This window comes from Melospiza georgiana, chromosome 16, assembly GCF_028018845.1.
Source record: "Melospiza georgiana isolate bMelGeo1 chromosome 16, bMelGeo1.pri, whole genome shotgun sequence".
NCBI lineage: Eukaryota > Metazoa > Chordata > Aves > Passeriformes > Passerellidae > Melospiza > Melospiza georgiana.
Window position 1 is genome coordinate 15,178,179 of NC_080445.1, and position 19,026 is coordinate 15,197,204.

At 49.4% G+C, this 19,026-nt stretch overlaps 1 protein-coding gene across 1 annotated transcript in view; it reads left to right on the forward strand.

The window, feature by feature from the left end:
* The first annotated feature begins 5,568 nt into the window (after positions 1 to 5,568).
* SEC14L5 (SEC14 like lipid binding 5) overlaps positions 5,569 to 19,026 on the forward strand; it is a 38,933-nt gene continuing 25,475 nt past the window's right edge. Inside the window, exons 1-3 of the mRNA XM_058035334.1 lie at positions 5,569 to 5,638; positions 9,249 to 9,356; positions 11,189 to 11,262. Coding sequence (XP_057891317.1) covers positions 11,200 to 11,262 — 63 coding nt within the window. The 5' untranslated portion in view covers positions 5,569 to 5,638; positions 9,249 to 9,356; positions 11,189 to 11,199. The remainder of the gene's footprint in view (positions 5,639 to 9,248; positions 9,357 to 11,188; positions 11,263 to 19,026) is intronic.

The window sequence follows — 19,026 nt, forward strand, 5'->3', positions numbered from 1 at the left end:
ACACACCTGTTTAGGCTGCACTTAATCAGCTAGAAAATCAACAATCTGTTGTGGAAATCCACAGAAGTTTCAATTTCATCTCTGACAGTCATGGAATTGAGTCATTTTCTCAAAATACAAGTTCTGAACTCCACCTCCTTGAGTGCTGGAAAGGCACAGACCAGGACTGTCCCAGCAGAGACCAGTTACATCAACTGAAAGAGGAACTCTTGATGCTGCTTCCACAGTCTGTATTATTCCACAGATGTGTATTTAGGGTCCCAAGAAAGAAGGTTTTGTATTAAAGCATCACAGTGGGTGAGGGTTTGGATGAAATAAGCATTATGTGGTTGGTGCTGGCACCTGGCAAGGGGTGGAAAGAAGGGGATGCTGCTCCAAGGCTGCTGTATTTGGGGTGTCCTGAGCTGTCTGTTTCCAAAAGAGCTGTGAAGTTCTCAACTTTTTAAATTTAAATTTAATAATAATAATTTAAATTTTCAACCTCTGAGGCACAGAGCCTCAACAGCTCTGTGCTCTCAGCTAACTGGCTCTGGAAAGGAAATCCTCCATGTTCCCATCAGCCACTGGAGAGCCTCACACCAAACAAGGATCAAGCACTGCATGCTTCCCCAAGCTCTCATGTTTCTCAGCTGGTTTCCAGTATTTCCTCTGAATTTACCATATTGCTGTGCCTTTGCTCCAAGCCCAGCAGAGCTCCCTCTCTCTGCTAACCCTGCTGTTCCAACCCCACCTTGCAGAGCAGTGCTCAGAGCTAAGCTCTGACAAGAGCTGTGCTCCCGGAGCTGACACTGATTTTGGTGACCCAGAATAGCAAACCTGTGTCAGGCTTTACTCCCAGGCAAGGGGAATCAGGCAGAACTCAGCAAGGCACGGGGTGACATCTCCTCACAGAGCTCCAAGAGGCAAAAGGGGAAATGCTTAAAGGAACAAACAGCACAGAAAGAGAAGTTATTTAAATTGGGTGTTCTTTATTCATACAGGGCCTGTCTAGCACTCTGCAAGAGAGCTGAATTCTGGGTTAATTTGCAATACTTTTGGCTTGCTTGTAGGGTTGTGGAGATGTGCTGCTGTCACAATGTGCTGTGTTTGTCTCAGAGAATGTGCCTTGGAGGGTCCCAGAATGACTGCACAGAAATGAGAAGGAGTGTTTGTGATAAAAATGAGACCTGAATGGTATTAGATCTTCCTGAGTGGCCTTCCAGATCCTGAAGGGATCCTACAAAAAGATGGAGGGAGACTTTTTACAAGAACATGTAACAGGACAAAGGAGAATTCTTCACACTGACAGAGAGCAGGTTTGGATTAGGTATCAGGAAAAACTTTTCTGTGAGGGTGGGCAGGCCCTGGCACAGAGCAGGTGTGGCTGCCCCAGCCCTGGAAGTGCCCAAGGCCAGGTTGGACAGGGCTTGGAGCAGCCTGGGATGGTGGAAGGTGTCCATGTCCATGCAGGGAGTGGAACTGGATGAGCTTTAAGGTCCCTTCCAGCCCCCAAACCATTCTGTGTTTCCATGATTCTATGATAGGCTGGAATATGGCAAATATTTTATGAGCCAAAATGCAGAGAGATCCCCATAAACAGAGTATGTCAACACACTGCAGGTGATAAACTCAAAAAGATGCATTTAAAGAGCATCAGTGGGATCAGCTGTTGAGCTGGAAGCTTTGGGGGTTAAATATTACTGATGTGATGGGTTTATTTTGTATTTCTCTTATGCAAAGCAGAAATTCAGTTCTTAGCTGCTGGTGGTCAGAGGGTGGGAGCCCCCTCTGCCTCACAAAACAAACCAAACCAAGACTGGAGCATCCATTTCAAAAGCTGCAGAAGCAGGGAAGGCAGGGCAGGGAGCCCTGGCACTGTCTGGGAAGGTGAATGTAGCAGAGCCATTAGCACAATGTTCATCTGCAGTCCCACGGGGAAAGGAACCCAATCTCAGCCGGCTGCTCTCCAGTTTCATCTCTGCCACCTTGCTGGGTGACCTTGGGCAGCACATTTCATCTCAGGTTTGCACCAAAAACAAACAGGACTGAGAGTGGCACTGGCAAGGCAAAGGCCAAAGGGATCCACGGGGTGTGGGGCTGTTGTGACCGTGTTCACAGGGGTCTGAGGATGAGGGAAGAGATGAGGATCTGACTCCATGTTTCACAAGGCTGATTTATTATTTTGTGTATTATATTAAAACTATACTAAATGAATAGAAGAAAGGATTTCATCAGAAGGCTGGCTAAGAATAGAAAAAGAAGGAATTATAACAAAGGCTTCTGTCTTGGACAGAGAGTCTGAGCCAGCTGACTGTGATTGGCCATTAATTAGAAACAACCACATGAGACCAATCACAGATGCACCTGTTGCATTCCACAGCAGCAGGTAATCATTGTTTACATTTTGTTCCTGAGGCCTCTCAGCTTCTCAGGAGGAAAAATCCTAAGGAAAGGATTTTTCATAAAAGATGTGTGTGACAGGGCAATGTCCTGGCAGGAGAGGGTCAGTGAGTGCTGTGGGGTTGGGTACTGCAGGTCTGCTTTCAGTCAAGAAAACATCAATGTTTCAACTTTTCCTGGCTCTCAGAACAGCAGATGCAGCTTTTGCTCAGCTCTGGTGGAGCAGAGTGAGATGAAGTGTTAAAAGGTGTTTTTCCCGAGGTGTGCAGGTGCAGAGGTGAGCTCCAGCCCAGAATAGTGCAGGGGAGGAGCTGCTGTTTCTATCCCAGTGCTGGAGGTGTGTCGGGAGCCTCTTCTTCCTCCCAGCTCCCCTGTGACACCTGGACTGCAGCCCACGTTTAGAGAGTGCAATTCGCCTCCACGCTGCTTAAATGGGCTCTAAAAGGCAGGTGAGCTTTACTGCTGAATTTTTAAAGCAAGCCTTTAATGTTTAAGCAGTGCTGATTTTCTAAGGGCTGTTGGACAGCAGCTCCCCAGAGTGACACTGCAGGAAGGGCTGGGCTGGAGGTGTGAAGCTGCCTTTGCCTTTGCCTTTTCCTTTCCCTCAGGGATCCTCCTCCTGCTCAGGGCTGTTACCCCAGCACCTCCATCACAAACCACTGAATTTCCTGGCCTTGCTGACTGCAGCTTTGCCACAAACCTCCTTTGCAAGTTCTTTCAGCTGCTTCCCTAATAAGGTAAATAGGAATAACAATATAATAACAATACAATATAACACTGTCCTGGGCTGGAGCTCACTTCTGCCACCTCCCCAATCCCTACAAACTTTTTCCTGCACGTGATGTGCCAATGCATTTGAATTGCTGTTGAGTTTTTTAATTTATGTCACCAGAAGAGGCAGAGAAGTTGAGACAAAAGCAGAATTTGGAGTGAAATGCCCTTGTAAAGGGGGAAGTGGAGGCTGAATGATATCTCCAGACCAGATGTCCTTCCTGGAAGACATTCTCCTTTCTAACTGCAGGAGTTCCTGGGCTGGGCTGCTGAGGGTCAGAACTTCTTATTGAGGAGCTCCCATGAGAAAAAGCTGAGGGCCAGAGCCAGCCCTTGAGGATAACACCCAGTCCTGGTAGGTGGGAGGGCAGTCAGGGCCCTTGGGAATGCCCTGGAGAGCTGGCCATGTGTCAGGGGAAAAGGCAGCCCACTGCCACTGGAAAATGCCAAGGTGACCTGCTGGCAGCAGGAGAAAAAAGTGTTGGAAAATAGGAATTATAGTCAGGGCTGCACAGCAGAGAAAAAGATGGATTGGGACTCACCAAAATCTCATCCAGCTTTTATGGCCTGAACAAAAGGGAAACAACCACAATTAGGGCACAAAGCAGTTACAGGCTGGTGTAAATTCTGCAGAAGAAGATGGAAATAGTTCTTTATTTTTTCTTCTGTTTTCTCTGAGGAAATTTAGCAGTAAATGAGGAACAGGAGAGACATACCACTTCTTTAAAAAAGAAAGTTGCTTTGTGATGGGAAATTCAGAATATTTATTTATAAATAAATACATTTTGTTTTTATTTTGAATATATATCTTTGAAGTAGATGTTGCAGGCCTTGAGTAACTTTGTGGTTTTTGATGCCAAGTTGTGCTGCAAAGGTCTTTAGGAAAAGTGCTCTGGCTCCACAGGCTGCAGCCCTGGGAGCTCTGACATTTGATGGTCAATGGTTGTTTTTGAGCAGTGTCAGGTTGGTTTCCCCAGTCTGAGATAGCAGAACATTTCAGGAAATATTGCTGATCAGAAATAGCACTGCAGCTTCCTGAAATGCCTGCCCAGATAAGGAGACACTCTGCAGCTGGAAGTGATAAGGAGGCAGGAAAAGACAAAGCAGCAGTAAATGTGATGTTACTTCAATACCAGCAGGCAAAGGGGCAGCTGGTCCTTAGGGAGAACCTGAAAGGAGGCTCTGAAGGTGCAAAACATTCCCCAGCCATTGTCCCACACCCACTCGTGGTGCCACACACCTCTCCTGCCCCAGGACCAGCTGCTCAGGCACTCTTTGACACCCCAAAGTTGGGCAGTGTTGGCATCATTTCCTGCACAGAGCCACGGCCCCAAGGACTGTCACTGCATGGTGACAACTGCCCAGCACATGGCCTGACAAACAGGGGCCACTCACCCTGAACTGCAAAGGATTCAGCAAACACTGCTCAGGCTTTCAGAGCTGGTGGAAGAGGGGAAGCTGAGGGGTGAGGATGCCTCCCAGGATCCTCCTCAGTCTCGCTTGTCTGGGTGACTCCCTGGTACCTCATCCCAGAGCACAGTTTGGGGAATATTTGCTCAAGGTGTGGATTCACAGGTGTGTGATAAATCATGTAATAAATTAAACAACACAGTGCAGTGACAGAGTAGAGAGCTAAGGTGAGCAGGTCCCTTTGCTCAGACCTACCCTGGGATAAACAGGATTAGACTGTGTTTGGGAGCTGTGGCTCTGCCTCCTCCTGCCCTGACCCAAGAAAGTTCCTCCTTCTCCTCAGGGGCAGGTGCTGGCTGGGGGAGAATCACAGAAACATGGAATATCACAGAAACATGGAATATCCTGAACTGAAAGGGTCCCATCAGCATCATCCAGTCCAGCACAGCCCTGCACAGGACACCCCATCAATCCCACCCTGTGCCCCAGAGCGCTGTCCCAGCACGCCTGGAGCTCAGGCAGGGTTGTTGCTGCGACCCCTCTGTGGGGTGGGGTGAGCCCATCTCCACACACAGCCCTCCTAATTCTCCTTTTCTGCCCACGAGAGACGTGCCCGGGGCTGGAGCCCTCAGCACAAGGAGGACATGGAGCTGCCGGAGCGAGTCCAGAGGAGGCAGCAAGGTGATCAGAGGGATGGAGCAGCTCTGCTGTGGGGACAGCCTGAGAGAGCTGGAGACTCAGACTTCAGAGCCCTTTCCAGCGCCTAAAGGGGCTCCAGGAGATCTGGAGAGGGACTTGGGACAGGGGCTGGAATGACAGGCCAAGGGGGAAGGCAGGGTTCGGTGGGACACGGGGCAGCGCCGTCCCCTCACGGCGGGACCGGGACCCGCCCGCCCCTCAGCGAGATGGCGGCGGGGGGTGCGGGGGGGCCGCACGTGCGGGGGGCGGAGCCTGCCCGCGCCCCCGCAGCACAATGGACAGCGCCCTGCGGGGGCGGGGCCGGCAGGGGGCGGGGCCGCCGCAGCCGCGGGAGCCGCCGAGAGCGGGATGGGTCCGGCCGGGCTGCGCCGCGCCCGCGGTGAGGGGGAGCGGGACGGGCGGGACGGGAGCCGCGGTATGGGATATGGGCTCGGGAATCTGGGTGTGGGGTACGGGAGGCGGCCGCGGTGGGCAGCGCTCTCCGGGGATCTCTCGGCGCCGCCGTGTGAGGGAGGGGCGGGAGGGGGTGGGTGTGAGGCTTTTCCTGCCTCGCGTGTCTGGCCGGGCGCGTCGTGAGGCGGCGGAGCGGGGGCGGTTGGGTGAGTGTGGGGGCGCCGGGAGCCGCTCTCCTTCGGACACGGGAAGCCGAGAGGGAAATTTTAGCCATAATCCTGTGGGATCGGGGAAGGAGCCGGTGAAGACTGGGGTGGCGGGGGATCCCTTGGGGTCTAAGGACAAAATGCAGCGGTTGTGGAGCTGTCGGGTCGGTGATGCCGGGGGCAGCGCGGCAGGCGCGGCCGAGCCTGGCGGGGGCTGAGAGCGGGACCCCGGCACCAGCCGAGCTCCCCGGGCTCGGGGTTAACAGATCCACCCTGAAACTCGCCCTGAAGTGTTTATAAACTCAAAGGGTGACTCTGATCAATGGCTGTTGAGTGCATTGATGGATTTAACAGGTTGCCCAGAGAAGCTGTTGCTGCCCCATCTCTGGAAGTGCCCAAGGCCAGGCTGGATGGGGTTTGGAGCAGCCTGGGCTGGTGGGGCTATAACGAGATGGGATTTAAGGTCCCTTCCAAACTATTCTGTGATTCCATGTTTTCAAGTCAGCTTCAAGGTGAACCAAGTATGTTCTCAGGGTCACTTGGCTAAACTCCTCCAAGCAGTAAAATTGGTCTGTAGAGGGTGAGAAGGTGCTTGTGTGGGGTTGATGACAGCCAGCCTCTGTTAAAGGAAAATACAGCTGCAGATTTAACTCAAGGCACGCTGAAACAGTTTGCTGGGGCTTTGTTGTACTGTCAAGTGAGCTTCTGCCTGGCTCTGCTCTTGATTTACGTGTTAAACTGAAGCATGGGGTCCTTGGCAAAGAAGGATGTGAACTTGGTGAAGTGGATCAAGAGGAGATGCCCCAAGGGCTGGAGCCCCTCTGCTCTGGAGCCAGGCTGGCAGAGCTGGGGGTGCTCCCCTGGAGAGGAGAAGCTCCAGGGACACCTCAGAGCCCCTGCCAGGGCCTAAAGGGGCTCCAGGAGAGCTGCAGAGGGACTGGGGACAAGGCATGGAGGGTGATGAAGCCCTTGCACAGATTACCCAGAGGAGCTGTGGCTGCCCCATCCCTAGAAATGTTCAAGGCCAGGTAGGATGGGGCTTGGAGCAGTCTGGGACAGTGGAACGTGTCCTTGTCCAGTGAGGAGAGAAAACAGGACAGGCTTTAAGGTCCCTTCCAACCCAGACCATTCCAGGATTCTGTGTCTCCTACTCTTAAATTGTGTTTGAGAATTGAACTATTTCCTACACTGGATGGATAAATGGATGTGCTATGACTTCCTGTGGAGTAGTAAGGTGAAGAATGAGGGGTTTACTTCAGGAGTGCTTATCTCCTGCTGCAGGCTGGCAAATATCACAGAGTTAATGTATTGCTGTGCATAAAAGTTCCATGGTGATTCTTTGGTGAGAAAATTACCTTACGAGATGGATGTGTGGAAATATTGGGCATGGAGCTTGTTGTGATGCACACATGGAAGAGAAACGGCTCTGAGAGCAGAGTGCTGACACTGTTCCGTTTCCTTCTTCCCCTCAGCCAAAAAGACTGTTCCCTATTGTGTGGTCAGGAGTGTATAAATGTTGTTGTTTGGGTGTTTGTGTTGCACACCAGGACTCCAGGTACCTTTGCCAGGTGTAGGAGCAGTGCCCAGGCTCCACCTCAGCACAGTGATCTGTACCTCCCATGCTGCCTCACCTGCTCCTGAGGTGTGTCTCAGGGGCAAGACTAAGCCCTGCCTGAGCAGATGTCTCCTTCTAAAAACTGGTAAAGATTTATTCTGGCACCATTCTGCCTTGAGCCTTCCTTATATCAAGCTTCAAGAGACTTGTTCTTAAGTTCTTAGGTGAAAAAGCTCTAATAAATATCCTACAGCTTGGTGCTGTGTTGTTATTCTGTGTGTAAAGCATCAATTGCAATATCTCCCTCAGTGAAAGGGGCCCCAGGCAGAGGAAATGTCACACACCTTTCACTCCACCTTTCTCTAGAAAGAATGCAGCCCTGTGGATTCCCCTTTTCTAACTGGAAATATCAGCTTAGCTGGGTGCCACAGCTGGCTTTCACGTGGTGCAATGGTACTTGAGGAAGTCAAGAATCCTGCTATTTTCAGCAGTTCTTTGTCAAAAACAAAACAAAAAAAACCTGCTCAGTTCTCTTCAAGATGAAAAGCAGCCACCACAGGTGGGAGAAGTTAATAAAGTCACTTGCTGCCAGTTCCACATCCAGCAGGCAGCCCCAGTGTGGAAGGAGCTGGGTGAGCTCTGTGCCTTGATGAGGAGCAGGGGGTTTGATTCAGGGATTTCTGTGTATTTCATCTATACACTCATTTCTGATTTCCAGCCATCTGGCTGCATTCTGTTGAGTAAGCTGCTCCTACAAACAGCAGAATAGAAGTCAAGCATATGGAAAACCCCTCAGGTGTGCAGTGGGTGATTCTGGATGAGAAGGAAACACCCAGTCACTGTCACTGCCTGTCCCTTTGCTGTGTGCAGTGATGTGAGTTCCTGCCTGGCTGCTGTGCTGGGGGAGCTTTGCACAGTGGAGCTGCACCACTGCTTCTTCAGAATCCATTTCTCTGGAGTTACAGCAGGTGCCATCAGGGGTCCATATCCCTCCTCCTCCCACCTCCTTCCCTGGAGCACCTGCTGGTGCATCTCAAGCGTGTAATGAGCTCTCTCTGGCTCACAGAGGAGTTGCTGTGTGGGCTGGAGCAAAAGGGGTGCCCAGGGGGCTGAGGCTCCCAGGGCTCAGTGCTGTTGGCACAGTGTGTTGTCTGTCACAGGGTGCTTTGGGAAATGTGGTGGCTGCTGCTGTTTGCTGCGTGCAGCTGTGCAAGAATTGAAATACTTTTAAAACCTACTTGGGATGGTTAGGGTTGCTATTATTGGGATGATTGTTGGTAGCCAGATTTGTTGCTTCAATACATTGATGACTCCAACCTCTGAGATTTTATCAGCTACTCTGGGCTTGGCCAGCTGGTATTGAGCCTCTTTCCTGGTGTTTCCCCATGGATGCTCCAGGTGTGCCTCCACCTGTGGATTGGGCTTTCCAAGTGGTCATGCTGCAGTTCAGTGGGTCACTGCTCTTCACCTGAGTTGTCTTCCCTCAATGTTTTTTTAGCCAGATGCAAATAGGAAGTTGAGCAGGGAGCCTGGGCCACTGTAGAGCTGGGAGGATGTTTGAGGAGCAGACAGACTCTCTGGGTTGGGTGGTTTCTTTCTGGTGGTTGACCATACCTGTTTATAATTTGAGTAGAACACGAGATGAATTTAAAACCACATCTGTCTTTGGTGCTAAAGCCCTGGGAAGATGCACTCTTGAGCTAATATGGCTCAGATGCCCAATGGTAACACCTGGGACTCTTTGTCCTCATCAGTGCTAATCATCATCTTCAGCTGGGTGTGCCAAGCAGCCACCTTTCACTGCCTTTTCTGATGTTTTTTTTCTTTTTTTCCAGGACTTGCAACAAGAATCCCTGTTGCTTTGAGAAGCACAATGACCATCTCACAGCTCTGTTTGGAGGAAAGGGCATAGAAGGTCTGCTGCCACTGCACTCTCCCGAGGTAGGAAAGATTTCTAGGGCAGGTGTGAGTTATCTGTCATTCTTCCACAGCTTCCCGTGGGTGTAATAGTCACTGGCTCTTTTCTCCAGCCTCCCCTCAGCTGGAGGAGCACAGGGACAATAAACCTGTGGCAGTTGAGTCCAGCAGCTGCCAGGAGCAGTGGCTCTGTCCAGGTTGTGCCATCCCACTGCTCTATGGCTGGTGCCTCTGTGGGTGATTCTAGACTGATCTGTCTTGAGCCTTCCTGCTGTGGAGGTTTCTGACCTTCTCCTGCCAAGGTGCAGGAATTCCTGGTGTAGGAAGTGAGGTCAGAATAAGCAAGATCCCAGCTAAATGTGCTTGAGGAGGCTTCTCCTGCTCTGTTTGCACTCACAGGAGGGTCCCTGCCCAGCCTAATCGTGTTACAGGTCATGTTCCAAGGTGCCCTGTCCTGTGCCTCTTGGCTCGGGTGTCTGACACCTGATAGCAGCCAGGGCTCCCTGGGATGTGCTTGTCCTGCTGCACTCTGGGTTGGATGCTCTGCTGGGAGTTTCTCTCTGCACTGACTGGCTTGGCATGGACTGGCTTTTAGCCCCAGCGAGACAGAGACCCAGCAAGTCCTGACCTTTGCTGCTTGGGTAGTGTGATCCTCTGCAGAGGAACTGTCTGATCACTGGGCCCTATTTCTCCAAAAATCCCCCATTCTCAGGTACTCAAACTCTTCAAGTCCTTTTTCCCCTCATCCTTGCATAGATTTTACAGTGTGATGGCATCTTGCAGCAATTTTTGAGGGAGAATCTATTGCCTATTCATGTTTCACCTCGGGTTTTGGGCTGAAAATGTCAGGGATAAGTTGTGTGAGTGCTCTGAGTTCAGCACTACACTGCGTCACGCTGCCCAGGGCTGTGTCTGCTCAGCAGTGGAATTTGAGTGGGGTGGAATGAGCACAGTGCCTCCAACCAGCCATCCATCCAGCCTTTTGTGTCCTGATGCTCATGGATGGCATTGGCAGGAGCAGTACAAAGGAATTCCTAAAGGAATTGCAGAAAGCAGCCTAATAATGCTTTTTATAATGATTTGTGCACTTCCCTTGAGATTCTGGTTACTGGTGCATGTTTGAGGGTTAAAACCCAGGCAGGAGAGTCTGAGGGAGGAATCCTGATGAGGACAGTGAGAGGTGGCTGGGAGCAGGGAAATGCTGAGGACAGGATTGTTCCTGCTCCCTGCAGTTCTTGCCTCAGTTCAGCTGGAACAGTGGGCATCCAGGCAGTGGGATGTGATTGCCAGCTTAGCATCAGGCATGTTCTTTCAGCATGCTGCTTCCTTTTCCTTCCTTTCAGTGAGCTAAAACAACTGAGTCCTATTTTGTGCACAAAAGCATTTAAAACACATGGTATGGGAAGCTGTGGAAGCTTTCAATGAGAAAGATTTTGCCCTAATGATTACAAGTATAATTTAGGGAAGGGGGATAGGGGGAAGAATTGCTGTGTAGGCTCTGTAAGGCTCCTAAGACAGGCTCCTTCTCCAAAATACATTTCATTCTGGCTTTACATCTCTGTGCTTTACATCTCTGTACTGTGCTTTAATTATTGTGAGTTTTGTTGGAGCTCCAAGTTGAATTTATTGCAGTAGTGCTGGCAAGCAGCACAGGATGCTGGGCACTGCTCTGGACTGGGACTGCAGAGACCTGCCTCTGTCTCTGCCACTTACTAGGCAAGATATTCTACCTAATAAATCTCCTTTCTATTTGTAAGAAAGGGCTACAGCTTCTAGTAAGGTCTGTAAAAATCACCTAGAATGTATTGCGCTGCTTGATGTGGGGGATCTAAAATGTTCCAATTTCTCTCTGTTACAGGTGTGGTAAAAATGGTGCAGAAATACCAGTCCCCAGTTCGAGTCTACAAATACCCTTTTGAGCTCGTCATGGCAGTGAGTAACACTGAGCACCTTCCCTGCTCCAGCTGCTGAGGGCCAGGGGAGGTGGGGGACTCTGGGTTTGGCTGCATGTCTGTGACAGTCCTGCTGCAGGGACAGAGCCTCAGCTCCCCTCCTCCAGTTTTCCAGGAAAAATAAGGATTGGTATCTCAGTGTTAAGAATGGCAGCTTAGTTGTTAGAAGGGGAAAACAAAACCAAACAAGAAAATCCAACCTTATGGAATTATTCTTTGACAAGGAAGGGAAAACTAATTGACATTGTTAGGCAGGGTCAGTTTGTGGCCAGACACCTCCTTTGCCACTCAGTTCAAAATCTGTCCAGCTGTGATCCCAATCAGCACTGTAGTATGGATGTATCTACAACTGGATTCTGAGTAATACTGAGCTTTTTGATTTGGTTAAAGGCTGGAAATCTTTGGGAAAAGTCTCCTGTATTATTCTTCCCCATTCACTCTGTGATTGAGCTATCCAGAGACCTCTCTCCAAATCTTGTGATTTCCACAGGGGGCTTGAGGGCTGTCATTGGAGTTCATCCACTGGTAATGCAGAAGGCTGATGTTGACCATGGGAGCTGCTTTAGGCAGAGTTTCTTTTCAATATTCTGGACTTTGTCACAATCAGGTGTGAGTCAAATACCCTCCTCAAAGGTTTGCTGTTGCATTTCAAGGGCAGCATTTGGGTGTTGTTAGAGGAGCTTGCTTATGAAATCTTGCAAAGTTTTGTTTTGTAATCTGCTGGGCATTTCAGCTGAAGGGATCCCCAGGCTTGGTGTTTGGCACTTCCATCCTGCTGCTTCCTCCATGGCCTGTTCCCAGTTCCTTTAGTTTATGGGAGCCCAGAATGAAGGTGGGAAGCTGCAGCTCTTGCAGACAGCTGATGTGATTCCCATGAATGGAAGGGAGAGCCTCTCTTGAGCTCCTCTTGACAATGTGACCTCTTCAAGATTTCTGAAAAATTCACGCCTTAAGATTTGTTTTATCTGAAACAGCCTCAATCTTTTATTTCAACAGTTAAAACTGGGGACATCAGTTTGTTCCTCATTGTGAACAGGGGACCCCAAAGGCAGCAGCAGCTGAGAGTGGTTGCTGCTCACTTTTCTCTCTGATCATCCAGATGAACACTGCTTTTGCTGACAGTTGAGCTCCCTCCCAAATCCACCCCTTTTTCACCCAGTCTTCCCCAGACTGGCCATGTCTGTTCACAGCTAAACCAGTAAAGTGCCACAGAATTGCCCTGACCAGTTTGGGGCTGATGTTTGTGGCAGTGGAGCTTTCTGGCTGTGCTCTTTGCTCTCTCAGTGCATCCTGTGTGAGAATAAGACACCAGTGGCTGTGATGAAGATCCTGGGAGCCTTTGCTCCGTGCACACCTCTCCACATTCCTGTTGTGTATTACCAGGATAAAGCTACCACCAGATGCTCCTCGGTCGATTGGCTGCTAATTGAGGAGGGCTGCCTTGAGACAAATCCTTTGTAAGCTTGTTAGCACAGGCCTAAAGGCCAGGGGCTGCTAGGCTTAATTCTGCAGTGGTTTAAGTTTATTTGCTTTCAGTTTTTCAGCATAACAGAACTTAAAATTCCCTGGGAATTGAGGGCTGGGGTTCTAAATGTCATCCTTTATTGTTCAGCAAATCTTAACAAAGTTATTAGTCCTCTTTCTTATGAACAAATTCCTTTTCCAGGCTCACCCAGCAGACTGTGCTGTGGAGTAGGGAGCACAATACAGACCCCTTAGCTCCCCCCACGGTGTCCTGTGAAAATCCTGTGTTCCCGGCAGGATCTGCTGTTGTCAAGCAGCATTTCAGCCTTGTGGTGGTCGGTGCAGGCAGGGCTGGGTGCCACCGTTCAGTGCCACCGTTTGTGTGGAGGCAGCTCGGATCTCACGGAGCTGTCAGGTACCAGCTGTCAGTTGCTGGAAGTTTTGCAGGGAAGAGTGGGTGTGCAGTGAAGCTGTTTTGCTCCTCAGCACGTGGCATTGCTGTTAATCTCCTTCACCATAAATCTGACAGCAGCTTCCTCAGCACTGAGATTCAGCTGCTTTCATCTTTTCCCCTCAGATGCTGTGTGGGAACCTTTGGAGTGCCGAGGTCTCAGGCTGTGGTAGGGAAGCAGAGGTTGCAGGGTGACCTCAAGACACCCCCATGTTTTACAGATCTCTGGGCACCCTTCAGCCTGATACACTTGTGCTTAATTCCTCACTGGGAAGGGTCATCCCTCACAGCACAGCCTGAACACAACACAGGAAATAAGTTGGGAAAAGTATTTTTCCCTCAGAACCTCCAGTGTTTGGACCCTAGAAAGGTGTGGGTGTGCTTTGCTCACTTAGAGTTTGAGAAATAGGGGTGTCACAGCCAAATTTGGCAAACAATTCCTTGTTTCTGGGCTCACACACACCCCAGGCCCTTTGTGGAGCCCATCCCCAGGAACAGGAGTTCTCCTTGAGGCCGTGTGTGTGCTGAGGCTGTGCTCAGGGATGAGCTGGGGCTTTTCCTGTGATACCTTTGTTACTTTGTCAGGGTAATTGTCTCTGGATTTGCACTCTGCCCTTTGCTAATGCTCCTGCAGCTTGGGTTGGAGCATTTGCAGGCAGGAGATTTGACGTGTATTCCAAGGCCTTGGAAGAACATTCCGCTCCTTGCTCTCTTTGCCAGTCCTGTGCATCTGAGGAAGTAAAAGGGAATCAGCTTAACGAGTCTTTTCTTGTCATTTGGGAGTTCTGAATGCTTTTCTTTTTTCTTGTCCTTCCTTCTAAAACAGATTTTAGCAAAGGGTGTTTTTTCCACACCTGTCCAAGGTCACTGTAGTCATTTCCACCTGCTTTGTTCCTAACTTGGATTCACATTAATGGATCAAAAGTATTATGCTCTTCAAACACATATTCAGTGCCTGGCACCTTTATACCTTATACTTGAAAAGAACCTTGACTTCTGTTAGGCTTTGTTATCTTGTCATGTTTTTCCTTTCTATTTTATCTTTTTTGTCTGTGTCCTCTTTTAAATGGAGCTGTTCCTCCAATGGATTGTCCATGCCTCTCTGGGCCTCATCTTGTCTTCCCTTCAATTAGATCAGTAGATTTGACATTGCATGTCTTCTAATTTTATCTTACAGCCAAGAAAATTCCCAAGTATAAACTTACTTTTCATTTTCTTTCTGTTGTAACTGGAAAGCTAAAAGGGATTTTTTAAAAATTATATAATGAATGAAAAATCCAGAAGGAGAGGTACCTCTGCCACATATGAATGATGCAAATATTTGTGAGCCTTCTGTGATGTACTGGGGAGGAGAATTTGGTTTGGGTGAGCGAGTCCAACATGCAGGAAACAGCCAAGAGAGAGAGATATTGCATATTTAATGTTATTTGCAGTGAATTATTAGGTTAGATGAGATGGCTGGGGCTGGAGGGTTTCAGCTTTGAACGTGGTAGGGAGTTGTGCTCCTGTTCTTTTCAGTAGTGCCTCAGCCCTTCACACTCAAGGTTGACATTGACCATTTTCACACCCTTTTGGGAATTTATAGGGTCAGGTCCCTAAAGGTACAGGTTGGGAATAACCCCCCAGAGACCTCACAGGGCCTTGTGTATGTGATGGATAATTTCAGTTGCTGCATTAGTGGTGCAGATGAGAAATCTCTGGCAGCACTTGTCAATGATTTGCTCCTCTTGCCACAGTGCACTTCGTGTTCAGCTCTCACTGCTAAGAGCAGTTATGGTTTCTGCTGCAAGAGAGAGATCTTTCTGCACTACTCTATAAAAATAAGTCATGATTTGGGGAAAAAGAGCAAAGATCAGGCCCTGGGAGGTTTGCAGGAGCATCAGCTCCCGTTGCCTGTGCAGTTGTGTTTTGTGCTTGAGACAGAGCTGCCGTGGAGCCCCACATGTGCCTGATGTGAGTCAGTGCTGCTTTCTGCTTGACCTCATTTCTTGGTGCTGCCCAGGGCATGTGCTGACACATATCTGTGCAGCTGGGAGCCTGAGCTCTTGGACACACACACACACACACATGGGAGCCTTGGTGTGTGCTTCTGTGCTGCCTGAGTGCTGCCCATCAGCCAGGCCAGTTCTGCTCCTGCAGTGAGAATGTGGCTGGGGGGGCTCCTCTGGGGTGCCTCTGGTGTGGGGTGTGTCTCATCTCCAGCATCACTCAGAGTCTCTGACAGACCTGAGGCAGCTCAGGAGCCCCTGCCTGGCTCTGCAGGTGAAAGCTGCAACATCTCAGCTCCTGGCCTGCACTTCCCAGCAGCTCCCTGACTCTTCTGGTTTTAGTGGTGATTCAGTGTTTGAATCACAGAACAGTTTGGGTTGAAGGGGCCTTAAAGCACATCCCATCCCATCCCCTGCCATGGCAGGGACACCTTCCACCATCCCAGGCTGCTCCAAGCCCTGTCCAGCCTGGCCTTGGGCACTGCCAGGGATCCAGGGCAGCCACAGCTGCTCTGGGCACCCTGTGCCAGGGAACAATTTCTCCCCATCTAACTCTGCCCTGTGGCAGGGTAAAATCATTCCCCTTTGTCCTATCATTCTGTTCCCTCATCCAAAGTCCATCTCCAGATTTGTAGGTCTCCAATGTTCTTTACATTTACTTGTTCTGCAGTTTTTTATTTCACAGGTAAGATGAAGTAGGAAATTAACAGTGGATGGATCTGTTTCAGCTCAGTATAGATTGAGTGTCAGAGGTTCTAACAAGCTGAGTGACAAGTTTAATTCAGGCTACAATTGCTGCAAGTTTATTTCAAGTCAGAACTTAATTCTCATGGAGTAAGCAGCTGAAATATTCCTTCTCCATCATCTCTACTCTCTCATGCTGCACACAGGGTCATAGCCATGGAAAGCAAACATCCATGGTCCCAGTGTGAGATGTCTCTCTCTTGTGCCTGACTCTCAGGAGCAGTCCCAGTGATTGTCACTGGATTTGGCAGAGCCTCACTGCTGTCCCTCAGCCTGCTCTGCACTGTTTGCTCACTGGCAAAGCTTTTGCTCCTCTCCAGCAGCTGAGGATCTGGCCCAGGGTTATGTGCAAGAGTCACCATCCAGGACAACTAAGATCCAATTGCATCACTCATTTCACAGCAATCCAACATTCTTTTGTCACCAGAGTTAGGAGGTTTGTAGATGCAGGCTAATTGAAAACAGCTCCTTGCTGTTTTGGCTGTCAGGCTTAGCTGGAGGAGAAGAAGCTCTGAATGCTGGAGGTCAGGTTCTGACAGCCAGAACTGCTTTCCATCCACTTTTTCAAACTTATTTTCCTTTTCAGCATCAACATGCATTGTGTTAAAGTTTTTAGATTTTAAGTAGCTTTATTTTATGACTTCTTCCTGTTGCCTTTAGCAGATTGAATGTATAAAGAGACTGCTTAAATCTTGGTGTGCTGGGTGTGCTCTCCTCCTTCCCCAGTGCTGTGGTGTCTTAAAGGGTTTGATTTTTCACTGGCTGATGAAATTATGTTCCTGCAGAACCTCTGAGCCCATTTTTGCTGCTTAACACCCAAACAGCTCAGGGTGTGCTGGGAGCAGACAAATGCTGTGAGAGCTGGACAATGCACAAGCAGGCTGATGTCTGGCAGGTGTCTCATCAGCTCTGTGGGTTTGTCCAGAGTGACAGCTCAATGTGTGTGTTCACAGCCCAGCCAGGCCTCAAAGTCTGGTCCTGTCTTCCATCCTAAGTGCTGCAGATTGTTTGTCAGGTCACCCACAGTGCCATGGCACTGCTGCACCACAGAGGACACTTTGGGGGGTTCCTGAATGCCAGGTTGGAGTTACAGGCTGGAATGGCCCCATCTGGGGCTCCAAGTTGCTGTCACTGTTATGGTATTGTCACAGCCTGGTTTTAAATAAAGAAAAGTAGAATCTTGACTGAAATATTTGATGCTGGCTCATAGCCTCTGCTTTCAGGTGTGAGCTCTGGAGAGCATTTTCTGCAGCGAAGCAGAGCAGCTGCTGGCAGCTGGAATCCTCAGGAGCAGCAGTGCAGGCACAGAGGGAGCAGCCAGGGAGCTTGGAGTGGAGCTCTCAGTGCAGGAGTGCCAGGGGAGAGGATCCTGCTGCCCTCTCTGTGGATGGCTGCAGGTGACACAGGGAGGAGCTTTGCTGTGTGTCCAGTGCTTGGGAGCTCCTTTGCAGCTGCTGTGATGCAGGTGATGGCACAGCTTTTAGAAATTTTGAAATTTTTAGAAATTTTGAAATGCTATTGCTGAGTGGCAGGGCCCTGGAGATGGAGAGAAAATCAACGTGCAAGGGGGAAAAATGCCACAAAACAAGTGTTCTTTGGTGGTCAACCCATGCCACACATGACATGAAATGTCTTGATAATAACCTAAGCAGTTAAGAAATTAAGAGATCCTTGCAAAGCAGAATCTGCTTTACTTTTTGTTTATTTGTGTATATTATTTATTTGTTATTGATTGTTATATGTTATAGATTTTTATTGATGTATAGATTGTTGGGTATATAAAACTTGAAATTCCTCCTTGGATGTGCATGCTCTGCCTGGCAGCTGTGCCAAGTATTTTAAAGAAGGCAGCTTCCCTCATCCCTACTTTTTGCCCTGTTTGGAAGGTGAGTTTGCTGTGACTGCCAGAAGCTACTGGGTTAACATTTTATGCACTTAGAGATAATCTAGTGTTGACTCAAGACATGATGCTTCAGTGTGACTTGAAGGCTTGAAACTCTGCTGTCAAGATACACTAAAAATATCCCCTCATCTTGCTGCTGAGCAGCACTTGGCAGCAGGAGCTGGGGGTGATGCTGTGGGTGCCAGCTGGGCTGGCTCTGCTCTGGGGGCTCAGCCCCAGGCCCTGCCACCTCCTCCCTTGGCATGCAGCAGGTTGAGAGTGAGCAGAGGCTGGGGAAGAGCTGACATTTCTCCTGGGACTGTGGTGTGGGATGTTTGCCCTCAGGTGAGCAGGAGGTGTTTGGTGAGTGCTGTTTGTCCCAGCTGCTGGAGGATGGAAGAGCTGCTGGCAACATCTGCACAGCACCCTCAGTGTGTTGTGTGGGGAGGGCAGAGGTCTCTGAGAGCTTTTAGACTCCATTTGCTGGGCAGGATGGTGCTGACCATGTGTGCCTGCAGAAGGTTTGCACTAATTCCAAGGGCTGTACAGTTTACTCACTTCTCCAGCTGCAGCATGGAGGTTTTCCTTGAAGGATGGGTTGTGTCTCAAGCTTAATCTGGCTGGTGCAGGGATGGCTGAGCTCTGAATGGAGCTCCAGTTCAGAGGCACAGCACAGGGAGACACCTCCAGCTCTGCTCCATCACCTTTATCTCATCTTCCTGTAGTGACCCTTCTCTACTGAAGGTGTAGATGCAGAAGATAAATTATAAACTCTTCAGCAGGGACTAAAACAGGTGGTAAAATTTAGAATCATAATTAATTCTTACACCTCAACCAATATGAGCTTGTTTAAGTGCTGAGCACAGTGACTTTCCCAAGTTTGGCCCTGAATCATGGCCAGTTTGTATAAATTCTCACAGCAGCTTCTGGCAATGACAGAGTGTCCTTCTGAGTAGCCATTAGTTTGTGAGCCAGCCTTGTTTGATTTTGGGGTGAATCAGCAAGTAGTAAATGTGTGATGTGACACTTGACTGCTGTGTTTTGCTCTTTCAGGTGTTAGTCACACCAGATCTCTGCCTCCTTGCCTTCCCATTTTGGTTCCTCTCTCTCCACACTGGGCTGTGACAAGCAGTGGTTCCTGGATAAGGTGTCACTTCCACAGTTTTTTGTAAAGGTCAGAGCCTTGTGCTGTTGGTGACCCCAGCTGCTCCACAC